Source organism: Stenella coeruleoalba, assembly GCF_951394435.1.
Source record: "Stenella coeruleoalba genome assembly, chromosome: 11".
In the NCBI taxonomy this organism is placed as follows: domain Eukaryota; kingdom Metazoa; phylum Chordata; class Mammalia; order Artiodactyla; family Delphinidae; genus Stenella; species Stenella coeruleoalba.
Window position 1 is genome coordinate 57284328 of NC_137157.1, and position 13876 is coordinate 57298203.

At 48.8% G+C, this 13876-nt stretch overlaps 1 protein-coding gene across 7 annotated transcripts in view; it reads right to left on the reverse strand.

Moving 5' to 3' along the window:
- The window catches only part of ATP23 (ATP23 metallopeptidase and ATP synthase assembly factor homolog), a 96628-nt gene that overhangs the window by 63147 nt on the left and 19605 nt on the right, over window positions 1-13876 (reverse strand). For 6 of the 7 annotated variants that reach the window (XM_079936699.1, XM_079936703.1, XM_079936704.1 and 3 more), the window contains one exon: window positions 5988-6070. The exons of the other annotated variant lie outside the window; for it this stretch is intronic. In XM_079936699.1, coding sequence (XP_079792825.1) covers window positions 5988-6070 — 83 coding nt within the window. The remainder of the gene's footprint in view (window positions 1-5987; window positions 6071-13876) is intronic. 7 annotated transcript variants of the gene reach the window in all.

Consider the following 13876-nt stretch of genomic DNA (forward strand, 5'->3'; position numbering starts at 1 on the left):
CTCCTGCTATGTCTGGAAGTTCCCAAAAACATCTGTCTCCAACAGAGACAGTCACGGCCCCAGATCTCTGCTTTCAGACGATTTTAAAGAGAAGGGTGTTTTGAAAGCTCAAGACATGTTCTGGGCTTGGGTTTGGCTCTAGCCCCATCTCCATCTCTCAGAAAAACAGTTCTCTTCCCCGTGAATCTGGACATCCTGGAGGCAGTGAGCTTAGCTGATGGGACCACAGAGAGCCTCTGCTTCCTAATGAACCAGGCTGTGCCCTGTCTAGATTTTGCCAGAAGGTCTCCAAGAAGAGAAATCCACAGCCACTCATTCCTTCAGGCTATCTAACTGGAATGCCTGCCCCTAATATTCAAGAAACGACTTGAGCCCCATCCCAACTATGGGGACCCCATCACTGTGTCGCCCCCCTCAGCCTCACAGTCCCTCTGGCCTCTTGCCTCCATCACGGACCGTGTGCGCAGGACCCTCAGAAGGTTAATGCTTCCTCTGGCAACCTCTGGCTCTATTTCCTGCTTGTCCGCCTCTCCCCTCCTTCTGCATCTCACCTCCTGTAGCTGCCGTGCTCCCCCAGCACCCCTCTATCACCCGTGCAATGCCCCCTTCCCGCTTCCCCACCAGCCACCCCTCCAACTCCCACCAGGCTAATGGGCACAGTAGTAGACATTTACTTAAAGTTTGGGGAAATGGAGGGGAATCACAGTAAGCACGTTCAAATCTACTAGTAGACATTACTCTCCAGATCCACCATCTCCCAGCCTTGAAATATTTCTCACTATTTCCTAAGTCCCAACTTATACTATCTTCTCCAACCTCTCTCTTCTCCTCTAGACCCTTCTATCCAAACTCCAAGTTCCTGTGGATTTCTCTCACACAACAATTTGTCTTGCCTTCAGCATGCCCAGAGGGGCACACTGTTCTCACCAGACAAAGCGGCTTCTCCATCAGGGTTCATAATCCTCAAAAAAGAGGCATCTATCTCCAGGAGGGATGCACCCCTCCCCTGGAATGATAAAGCGCGCCATTTTTTTCTATGTAACACTTTCTCCTTCTCCACTCCCCACCACCGCCCCCTTACATCTGGTACCCCTCCCAGTTGAGAAATTCACCCCAAATCACTTTTGTTCTCTCTCTCTCTCTCTTTTTCTCTCTTTTTTTTTTACCCCTTTATGGGCATGGAGCACTGCTAATCAGTATCCCAGTTGTAGTTAAAAATGATGATCCAATAAAAAATAAGTCAACGTAAGACAGACACAAAAGGACAAATACTGTATGATTCCACTTACACGAGGTCCCTAGAGTACTCAAATTCCTAGAGACAGAAAGTAGAATAGTGGCTGCCAGGGTCTGGGGAGAGGGGAGAATGGGGAGTTATTGTTCAGTGGGTATGAGTTTCAGTCTGGGAAGATGGAAAAGTTTTTGAAGACGGATGGTGGTGATGGTTGCCCAACAGTGTAAATATACTTAATGTCACTGCACTGTAAACTTAAGAGTGGTAAAAGTAGGAAATTTTATATGATGCCTACTTTACCACAGTAAAAACGTAATGTCAGCAACATTCACTCTGACCCTAAGAGAGACTTGCAGTTAATTCAACAAATGGGGGCTCTTCCCTCTGCCACCTTGGATCTCAGCAGCTCTGTGAACACCTGTCACAGAGTTCCAGGCACCCTCACCTGCTCTCAGTCATCTCTCTGCTGACCCCACCTACATGGCTGTAGGCTTCTGCTCCCTTTTCAAATTGATGGAAAGCAGAAGGACCACAGAGGAGACATCACTGGAAAAGGAGTATTCAGACCTTGGCTCTAAACCTAGTCAGTAACTAGCTGTGTGCTCTTGGGCAAATGATCTAGTCTCTGTATCTCAATATCCTTATAAAGGAAATGGAGAAGGGAACAGGCCGCCCCGCATGAGATAATGGATGTGAACACAGTTTGAGGAGTGCATGCAAGTTGGTTTCATCATCTCTAATTTCACTTTGTCAAACTAGAAACATCTCAAACATTAGAAGGAAGTTGCTGCCTGAAAATAGGGAGGTAGACAGTAAATCACTCCATAAATACGACCTAAAGATAATAACTTTGATCTTCCACCAACACCCTAAACCATCATCCTCATCAGAGGTGGAATGAAGCCGAGTCCTTCCCAGTCTGATCTCCGCCATGAAAGCCCATTTTGTCAAGACACATCTTCTCCACGATTCGCTCTTAATGCAGACCTGGGATCCAGCTTTGCCCACAGACTGCCCATCGCGTCACCTCCACCAGGCGTGCAGTGGGGTTCCAAGCAGGGGCAGAGTTGGGGGAGGGGTACGCGAAAGGCCAGAGAGAGTTGAACCCCTCGAGCACATATTCAAAAGGTGCCAGCACAAGTAGGGCGGCTACAGGACCACAAACCCCACAAAGAAGGTGGCCCAAAGGTGGCTTCAGTTAGCTGAGTTGGCTGCCCCTCAGTCTGACCACCAGCTGGCTTTGCTGCTGTCGGACGCCCGCCAGCCCCAGCTCTACACGGGACGCAGGAGGCAGCACTCCTCTCCAACAAGAGTCCCTCTGTCCCTCAGGCCCAAGGAGGACGTTCAGGTCACCCACAGCCCAGGGGAGTCCACACCTGGCTCTTCCCTTTCCTCCTGCTGCCAGCCACCCCTACCTCACCAGGACCCCTTCTGGTCCTTCTCCCAGCCTTCCCTTCCCTCTGAGGAGGGGCTTGTCAAGGGCCCTCCCCCCTGCATGGAACACCCCAGAGGCAGGGGTTCCCAGGCCTCCACGTCTAGGGCCCTGGCCGCTCCTCAGGACAGCCTCACACACCTCACAAGGACCCGCTCAGCCCAGATGGAAGTCATCCGGTTAAGGCTCCACACTGATTTCACCAATAATTACGTTATGCTCGTCCACACCCATTCCCACAGCACGTCCTCCGGAGCCACCTTCCCACTCCCTCAGGCGGTGCCAAGATGTGAAAATGGAAGCAGTCCCGAAGGAACCCTGGTGGACGAGCTGGGGACACAACCAGAGCCCGAGGCTTGGACTGCGTGCAACTCCAAGCTCCGACCTGGTCGGGGCCCAGCCTCCTGCCCCGCGCTGCCCCTCAGCTGCAGAATCAGTAACATCAAGGAGCCAGTTCTTCCCTTGAGGCACAGGGAGGGGTCTGCAGACGTGTCCCAAGAAGCCAGCTCCCCCTAGGGTGGCCTGTTTCCCTTCTCAACTCTGGGCCTTCCGGGCGCCCGGGCGGCCTGTCGTTGCTGCGGCCCCAGGGCCCCCACCCCACAGCCAGCCACAGGCGTCTGTGGGTCACCACGCCTCAGGTCCAAGGACCCCAGGGACAGGGGGTTGTCGTGAGGGCTCTGAGACTAACACTGTGAGTTCCAGAATGTCTTTCCGTCCCGTTCTGTGGGCTTTCAACTTTTCTAAGTATGCAGGAGAGCAGACCAAGGGGACGTTGATCCCACAGGCACCTGGTGGAATAAACTGTCAGTGCAAATGGGGCCTTCTCGCCACTCTTCCTTTCAAAGGTGGCCTGTTTAAGAGCAAGCTGCTCTCACACTAACCTGACCACAGTTTCCTGGGAGCTGGGGGGAGCCAGGGTAGAAGGGTAGGGATGGGGGCGCGGAGCCTGGAAGGGGGAGGGGACTCACGCACCAGACGCACACCCCCCATCCTTCCTGACACAGAGCCAGAGTGGTTCCTCACAAGAAAGCGTCAAGTGTCAATAAGCAGACACTAGCACAGCCTGACATGTCTGAGCCGCCACCTCCTCCATCGGCCACCCTCTCAGCTCCTCAGTGGAGGCTGGGGGACGGGAAGGAGTATAGCGCCCGGCGTGGGGGGGGTCCTAGGCCCAGATCCCACCCCCTCCCCAGCCTTCTCACAGGGTGCTCTGAGGAAGTGCAGCTCTGGCTCCTCCAGCCTCTGCCCTCACAAAGGCACCCTCTGTCACAGCCTCCGGGGAACAGCCTTCCCACTCCCCCCCCCCCACCACCGGCACACACAAGCACTTCCTACAGCGGCGGATTCCGAGCCCGAGCTCCCACCACCACCACCACCACCACGACCACGACGACGTGCTGGAACAAAGGCTGCGCGTGACTCCATGTGCCCGAGTGCCTGTCAGGGCTCAGGGCACGTAATTATAGGGGGCCCAGCAGCTCTCGGGGCCACACCTGGCCGTACAGTAAACAGCACTTCTTCCTGTCGAGCTGGGGGGAGTTGAGAGACAGGGAGGCGACAAACCACAATTTGAATCATTTGGAGAGAAGCTATAAATATAATAATGAGTCATTTGTAAAATATAATTTCATCCAAAAGCCTGGAAAAAATGGGAAAGAAGTTCTTATGCTATTTCAGGCTAAATCGTTCAAGGGTGTTCTGCCAGAACGCGGGGAGGAGACCCAGCTGCCCACCGAGAGCCGGGCGGGGCGGCCCTCCAGGCCCGAGCCCTCCCGAAACGGCGCTGCCTCACGCCCCCTTCCCCAGGTCCCCTTCATACCCTGGGATCAGAATGTCACGGTGCAGATTTCTCTCTTGGACGGCTGATAAGAATCACGGGCCGAGCAGCCCCGCATCCAGGCTGTTCAGCTGAGAACAGCTTAGGGCAGGCATGCAGTTTGTTTTGGGCAAGATCTTCCCCAGCTTCGGGGGGCCCCCAGCCTTTTATGCACAGGGTGGCTTTTCCAGGGTGGCCCCAAGGCCTCCTTCAGAGCCCCGGGAAGCCTTGATTCCAGCCCTGGGCCTCAGCTGCCCAGGGGGGAAAGGAGGCGCGTGGACGGGGCCCCGGGGGAGTGTGCCGAAGTCACCACTGCTGTTGGGGTGTCTGTGAAGAGCACGAGCTCTGCAACCAGACCTCTCCTAGGTTCAGTTACAGGGAGGCCACTTACTCTCTGCGTGATCTTAAGTAAGCAACTTTCGCTCTCTGAGCTCAGTTACTTCATCTATTAGATGGGTTTAATAACAGTACCTTCCTCAAAGGGTTGTTGAGAAGATTAAATGAATTAATATGTAAAACAGTTAGAATAGGGCCTGGCAAAGTGAGCACTCAGTAATGTTGGCTAATAAGAGTCTGGTTGTTACTTGTCACTGGGCGCTTGGTGCAGCAAGGGACCACAGGACAGAGGCACCACAGAGTACAAGATCAGCCCTGAGTGATGGTGGATAAAACAGGGTCAGGGCCCCGGGCTCGTCCTTCAGCCCTTTCGTCATCTCAACTTGCCCATCGACCTGAGCAAACTCCTTAATCTCTGCGGCTGGAGCATCCCCTTTATCCCTCCTCACAAGCAGCTTTGTCTCTGGACTGAACTGCAGGCAGCACGAGGGGAGGAGGGTAGCGTTCCACCTAATGTCTAGAGGCTGAAGTCAGCTGGTTCTTGGAAGCATCTGAGTGCACGCCGAGCTCTCTCTCCTTGTTCTCTTCCCTCTTCTCCTTCCCTCTCTTCTTTCCTCTCCTTCATGCCAGTTCTCTCCTCTCTCCTGGTCTGCTACCCCCAGGCAGAGCTGAGAAGGTGGGAGGAGGCTGAAGTGCTCAAAGCCTCTGTCTCCCTCAGGCTGCTGGGTGCTTGTCCCCTGTTGCTAAGGGTGGCCTTGAAAGCCCTCAAGGAGATTTCTTCCCCCAGGTGGTCCCTACACCCAGGGAGGCCAGAAGAAGTCAACAGAAATAGTCTCCAGGTCAATATTCTGCATTTTCCTTTATCAGAAACCAGAGCACCCCAGCCAGCCCTAGCCCGGGGGAAAGGTCAGAGGACGCGACGCATATGCAGCAGGAGTCTTTTCTCCTGTAAATGCCAACTCTGCCCCTCTCCCTAAGAGGCCATGCCTTCGCCAGTGCTGTCCCCACCCACTGAAGGGATCTTCCTCCTCTCTTCGGCCTGGATAACTTTTTTTTTCCTCCAGTAATTCCTTAATATATCTGTCAGTGTTCGCATTTCCCTAAATGTCTTATCTTTTTTTTTTTTGTCCCTTTTTCGTTAGTCTGAATTAGGAATCAAAGGTCCGTACCTTGTGACTGTTGACGTGGCTCTGATGTGGCTCTTAAGTCTCTTGTAGTTCGTAGCTCCCCATCCAAGTAAATGTCAATCTCTCTGTTGATGAAAACAATCTGATTGTTTATCCTACAGAATTTCCCAAGCCTAGATTTTTTTTTTTTTTTTTTGCGGTACGCGGGCCTCTCACTGTTGTGGCCTCTCCCATTGTGGAGCACAGGCTCCGGATGCGCAGGCTCAGCGGCCACGGCTCACGGGCCCAGCCGCTCCGCGGCATGTGGGATCTTCCCGGACCAGGGCACGAACCTGCGTCCCCGGCATCGGCAGGCGGACTCTCAACCACTGCGCCACCAGGGAAGCCCCTAGATTTTTTTTTTTAATTAAAACACAGTGGCGTCATTTAACATGTTTCTCTTCCCCTTAGATATCTTGTAAATTGGTAGTTAGATCTCGAGGCTAGATTCAGGTTTATTATTATCTTTTTGTTTTTGTTTTTTGATAGCACAAAGGTGGTGAAGTGTGCCTCTAACAATGTGTATAATACCTGGTCGTCTCTCTTTGTCATACTATCAGCCATTGTTCTTCATTGCCTAGATCCATTAATTCAGTAGGGGTTTCAAAACTGTGATGTTCTTGGGATTTCCCTGGTGGTCCTGTGGTTAAGAAACCGCCTTCTAATGCAGGGGATATGAGTTCAATCCCTGGTTGGGGAACTAAGATCCCACATGCCACGGGGCAACTAAGCCCTTGAGCCACAACTAGAGAGCCCAAGTGCCGCAACTACAGAGCCCACCGGCTCTGGAGCCCGCCTGCCACAACGAAGAGCCCGCCCATCGCAACTAAGACCTGATGCAGCCAAAAATAAATAATTTTAAAATTGTGATATTCTAGTTATATCATTCCCTCTTCATTTATTAGTTGGAACATCTCATTTCTACTGCTCTTAACTGTCTTGTGTAGATCCAAACTTCCATATATTGCGTTGACCAAAAAGTTCGTTCAGGTTTTTCCATACCATCTTACAGAAAAACCCAAATGAACTTTTTGGCCAACCCAACAGTATAAGTTTCCTTCTGCTTGAAGGACTTATGTCAACATTTCTCATAGTGCAGGTCTGCTGATGATGAATTTTTTCACATTTTGTCTAAAAAAGTTTTCATTTCACCATAATTTCTGAAAGGTATTTTTTGTTGGGTATAGAAGTCAAGGGTGACAGTTTCTTCTTTCAGTACTTTAACTACATTGCTCCATTGACTTCTGGTTTCATTGTTTTTAAAAAGAAGTCTGGGGCTTCCCTGGTGGCGCAGTGGTTAAGAATCTGCCTGCCAATGCAGAGGACACGGGTTCGAGCCCTGGTCCGGGAAGATCCCACATGCCGTGGAGCAACTAAGCCCATGCACCACAACTACTGACCCTGCGCTCTAGAGCCTGCGCGCCACAACTACTGAAGCCCATGCGCCTAGAGCCCGTGCTCCGCAACAAGAGAAGCCACCACAATGAGAAGCCCGCGCACTGCAACGAAGAGTAGCCCCTGCTCACTGCAACTAGAGAAAGCCCGCATGCAACAAAGAAGACCCAATGCAGCCAAAAATAAATAAATTTATTTAAAAAAAAAAGTCTGCTGAAATTGTTTACCTTTGTTCCTTTGTCATAAAATGTCTCTCCCTCCCCCCACACTGCCCACTCTTAAGATGTTCTATTTAGCACTGATTTTAAGCAATTTCATTATGATGTCCCTTGTTGAAATTCAGTTTCTTGTGCTAGGGTTTCATTGAACTTTTTGGAAATGTGGGTTTATAGTTTTCATCACATTTGGAATATATTTGGCCATTATTTCTTCAAATATATTTTCTGCCCTCCCCCTTTTCCTGGAACTCCAATTACACATATATTAGACTCCCAGAAGTTTTCTCACAGATCCACTGATACCCTGTTCGTTTTTTCTTTCCTCAGTCTATTTTCTCTGTGTTTCATTTTGAAGAGTCTCTATAATTATATCTTCAAGGTCACTAGTGTTTTCTTCCTCAGTGTCTAATCTGATGTTAATCCCATCAGGGTATTTTTTATTTCACATTATAATTTTCATTTCTAGAAGATTGACTTGGATCTTTCTTATATCTTCCATGCCTTTACGTAACATGCTTAATATTTCTTTTACTTTCTTGAGCATATAGTAACTGTTTTAATGTCTGTCTGCTAATATCTTTGTTCTAACATCTGTGTCAATTCTGGGTCTGCTTTCATTGATTGATTGGTTTTCCTTGTTATGGGTCATATTTTCCTAATTATTTGCATGTCTGGTGATTTTGAACTGAATGGCAGACACTGTGAATTTTACCTTGCTAGGTGCTGGATATTTTTGTATTCCTATAAATATTCTTGAGCTTTGTTCTGGGATACAGTTAAGTTACTTGGAAATAGTTTAATCCTTTTCAGGCTTGCTTTTCAGTTTTGTGAGTTGGGACCAGAATATCCATTAGTCTAGAGCTAATTTTTCCCCACTACTGAGGTGATCCCCTTCTGAGCACTCGATCTGATGCCTCGTGATGTATGAGGTTTGCCATTCTGGCTATAGTGGGAACAAACACTATTATTTGTCTTGTGTGACCTCCAGGGATTGTTTCCTCTGCTGCCTTTATTTGGTTGCTTCTCTAGACTCAGGTAGTTTCCTCGTACACATGCTCTGACCAGTGCTCAGCTGAAAACTTGAAGGAACCCTCTGCAGATTTCTGGATATCTCTGTCTCTGTCTCTCTCTCTTCTCTATCCTCCTTCCTCTCTCCACATCTCACTCTCTGGTAATCTGCCCTGAAAAGTCTAGCTGCCTTGGCCTCCCTGGACTCCCTGGTCCATCTCCCCAGCTCAGAAAGACTATTGGACTCCACCTGTGTTCCTCTTCTTTGTGCTGCATCCTGGAAACTCTCCCAAGGAACTAGGCTGAAGCGCTCACGGGGCTCATTTCATTTTTTCTCCCTCTCTCAAGGATCACTGTGCTGTCTGATGTCCATAACGATTGCTTCATATATTTTGTACAACCTTTTCATTGCCTCAGGTGGGAGGGTAAATCCCATTCCTGTTAGTCCATCTTGGCCAGAAGCTGAAGTTGACCTGGGTCACTTATACTTAAGTTTATATATTCAGCCGGGAGCCTGCTCCCAGAAGATTTCGCTACACCCCACCATCATCTCCATCTCTCCAAATTGTATGCCCTTCCTTAGTGAGCTCAGAATACCCTGCCTGTGACTATGATCATTGTTCATGAGTCTCTCTGCAGGGCCACTATGTCACTTCTTAGTCTGTGAGCTCATTTGGGGTGGGGTTGTGTCTACATAGCTTTGTATCCTCCCTGGTGTCTGGCATACAGTAGGTGCTGAATTAAATACGTAGGAGAATGAATAAAGAGAAATCTATGATCACTTGGCCATGACCAATCAGAACCATACGGCCATACTCATGACTGGTATATGCTTCAGACTTGCCATAAACAGTGGGCACTAACTCTGACAGCTGTCCTCTGAGCACTTCCCTCTTCCTGAGCTGAGCTGGCAGTGTCCAGGGCACTCCCAAGAATGTGGCTTTAAATATCCTGACCTTGACAATTCCAAGGCCTTCGATGGAAGGCGTGTGGAGTTGAGACACATGAGTCACCTAAGGTACTAGAAAAGTGTAGCTGCTTCACTCAGGCTCTCAGAACACTCCCTGTCTGAGGTGCAGTAGAAGGAAGAAAATAGACATGGCGAAACCTAGTAAACTCTCTCCTCACTCCCACAGATGTACCCGGAACTCTCTGCCTGTACAAGGGGCACTGACAGAGGATCCCAGACATAGTCACTGCCAGCTCAGTGTCTGGATAAGGCCACCCCAACAGGTGCAAAGCAGGAATTAGCAGAATCGAGGAGCCGGGGAGGGGGGACTCAGGGCAGATCCGTCTCTGGAATCACAGTCTGCACACTTCCCAAATCAACCTTGGATACCCCTGCTTTTCAGGTCTAGTGGGCAAGGCCCTGCCAAGCTCCCATTCTGTGCCCTACACAGTGCTAGATGCTACAAGGACAAAAGAAGTCCTGCTGTCCTTAAGGAATTTAATAATTTCCCTAAATGCAATGCTTCCCAAAGTGCGGGTTCCCAGTCACCTGCATGTGAACTGTCAGGGAAGTTTATTAATAATGCAGATGCCAGAGCTCACTCCCAGACAGAAGGAATCACATTCTTTAGGAATGAAGCCCAAGAATTGATACTTTCTTTTCTTTCTTTGCCGAACCTCACGGCTTGTGAGAACTTAGTTCCCTGACCAGAGATCCCAGGGATCGAACCCGGGTCCCCTGCAATGGAATCATGGAGTTCTAACCACTGGACCACCAGGGAATTCCCAAGAATTGATATTTTTAATAAGCTTCTTATATACATAAAAGTGTAAGAAATACTGCTTTAATGTTTTATCCCTATGAAGGTTGATTCACTGGGTCTGGAAACCTAAGAAATTTGTTAGGAGTTGAACAGTCTCTGGCCATTGGCATCTGGGCTTAAGAGTTTCTTTGGCACTATAACTCCCTTGATAGGCTTCCAGTCTGTTTGCTTCTGGTGGATTCTGTGAGCTAGTCTATAAAACCAGAAATCTTGGGCTTCCCTGGTGGCGCAGTGGTTGAGAGTCCGCCTGCTGATGCAGGGGACACGGGTTTGTGCCCTGGTCCGGGAGGATCCCACATGCCGCGGAGCTGCTGGGCCCATGAGCCATGGCCGCTGAGCCTGCATGTGCGGAGCCTGTGCTCCTCAATGGGAGAGGCCTCAGAAGTGAGAGGCCCGCGTACCGCAAAAAAAAACCAAAAAAAACCCCACAAATCTTGTTGAGACTAGTCTTTGGGTCTGGAGTCTGGTGTGGGTGTATCTTTCTCTAAGTAACAGGCCTTAGTGCTTTCCCAGACACTCAGCCTTATATTTAATCTTGAGCTATACCTTAGGACAACTGGAGAGGCATCCCAAGGCTGGTCCTTGCCTGTAGGCTATATCCCACTTACATATCTAATGGAATTGATGGTTCCCTCTGTCTTGGAGGTAATGAAAACCAGGAGGTACTTAGGAAAGAGCTAGGGATCAGACTTCATGTGTGTCCCAGTCTTTTTTTTTTATTTAATATTTATTTATTTATTTATTTTGGCTGCGCCGGGTCTTAGTTGCAGCATGCGGGATCTTTTTTTTTAATTGCTTCATGCGGACTCTTAAATTGCGGCATGCATGCGGGATCTAGTTCCCCAACCAGGGATTGAACCCGGGTTTCCTGCATTGGGAGCGTGAAGTCTTACCCACTGGACCACCAGGGAAGTCCCTGTCCTTCCAGTTTCCAGAATCTTAGCCACTTTTTTTTTTTTTTTTTTTTTTGCGGTACGCGGGCCTCTCACTGCTGTGGCCTCTCCCGTTGCGGAGCACAGGCTCCGGATGCGCAGGCTCAGCGGCCATGGCTCACAGGCCCAGCCGCTCCGCGGCATGTGGGATCTTCCCGGACCGGGGCACGAACCCGTGTCCCCTGCATCGGCAGGCGGACTCTCAACCACTGCACCACCAGGGAAGCCCCTTTGCCACTTTTGACCATAGGCAGAAAGAGCTTCTCTTAGCAAAGCTCTATTTTCTTCCTTTTCTGTTTTTGGGTAGGCTAGTTTGAACATAAGTTTACCTTTTTATAGTACCTTACTAAGAGCAACAAGAAGGAACTAACCCTATCCAATGCTCTAAATTTCTCTACTAAGTAATGTGCCGCTATAACCACAGTAGGCACATGAGCTACATCCCAAGATACAATAGGAAACTGTATAACTAGCTGTATCAGACTGCCAGTTTCTCAACCCAAGATATAGGGGTTATTACTACCCTTCCTCTTACCTCCTTGGGTTGAATCATTTTAGGGTTGAATCATCTAAGGGGGGAGCTGCCTCTTGAAACCCCTGGCTCATGGTACTAATTTCTGTGCTAGTTAGGACTTTTTAGGTTGAAATAAACAAAAATCCAACTCAATCGGCTTAAACAATAAAGAAAATTTATTGGATCACATTACTCTAAAGTCCAGAGGAAGAGCTGGCTCTGAGCAAGGCCTGATGCAAGAGTGCATACAGTGTCACCAAGGACTCTGCTCCCTGTCTCCCACTCTAGCTTTTCATGGGGGCTTCATCACCATGTTTCATGCAGCTTCAGGCCTTCCATCAGCTCCAGGTTCATCCGGTCATAAAGTGGCCACAGCAATTCCCAACTCATATCCTCACACTAGTATCTGCTTTACAAGTCCTGGGACTCATATTCTCTCATTCACTCGAAATGGGTCAAGTACCCACCCCTGAACCAGCCCTTGTGGCCAGTGTGCTGAGTGGCTAAGGGATAATTGGAGATAAGAGTCCATCCCACCCAAATCCCAGTGCTGGGAATGGGCGAAATCCTCTAAGGGGAACCATGCGCTGTGGCAGTAGGGAGGCAATGGCTGCTGGGTAGGCAACCAACAAGGAGTTTATAGCCAAATGTAGAGGGGAGCAGACACCTAAATGGTGTTACCAAAATGAGGTTAGGACTGTAACATTAACCAGGGGGATAAAAGAAGGTGCACCTAAGTCTGCCTTGAGAAATTTAGAAAGGCTTCTCAAATGTTGGTGAAGATGTGGAGAAAAGGGAACACTCCTACACGGTTGGTGGGAGTGTAAGTTGGTGTAGCCACTATGGAAAACAGTATGGAGGTTCCCTAAAAATAGAACTATCATATGACTCAGCAGTTCCACTCCTGGGCACATATCTGGACAAAAATGAAAACACTAATTCAAAAAGATACATGCATCCCAATGTTCACAGCGGCACTATTTACAATAGCCAAGACATGGAAGCAACCCAAATGCCCATCAACAGGCGACTGGATTAAGAAGATGTGGTATGGTTATATAAAAGGAGTATTACTCAGCCATAAAAAGAACCAAATATTGCCATTTGCAGCAACAGGGATGGACCTAGAGAATATTATGCTTAGCGAAATGTCAGACAGAGAAAGACAAAACTGCAGGATATCACTTGTATGTGGAGTCTAAAAAATAATACAAATGAATGTATATGCAAAACAAAAATAGACTCACAGGCATAGAAACAAACTTACGGTTACAAAGCAGAGAGGGAAGAGGGAGTATAAATTAGGAGTATGGGATTAACAGATACAAACTATTATATATAAAATAGATTAGCAACAAGGATAGACTGTATAGCACAGGGAATTATACCCATTATCTTGTAATAACCAATAATGGAGTATAATCTGACGAAATACTGAATCCCTATGGTGCACACCTGAAACTAACACAATATTGAAAATCAGCTATGGACTTCCCTGGGGGCCCAGTGGTTAAGAATCCGCCTGCCAATGCAGGGGACATGGGTTCGAGCCCTGGTCTGGGAAGATCCCACATGCCGCGGAGCAACTAAGCCCGTGTGCCACAACTACTGAGCCTGCGCTCTAGAGCCCGTGAGCCACAACTACTGAAGCCCATGTGCCACAGCTACTGAAGTCTGTGAGCCTAGAGCCCATGCTCTACAATAAGAGAAGCCACTGCAATGAGAAGCCCGCACACCGCAACGAAGAGTAGCCCCTGCTCACCGCAACTAGAGAAAGCCTGCGTGCAGCAACGAAGACCCAATGCAGCCAAATAAATAAATAAATAATTTTTTTTAAAAAGAAAATCGGCTATACTTGAGTAAAAAGATTAAAACTAAAAGAAACCTACAAGACCATGTTGCCTTTATTTGCCACCAATGACCTCTGTCTTTGACAGGCTTCATGGACATAGTACTTCCCTGGTTTTCCTCCTACATTCCGGGCTGCTACTTTCAGTTTCCTTTGTTAAATTAAGTTAATGGTGTTGAAGCTGGTTATGGGCTCATAGGAGGG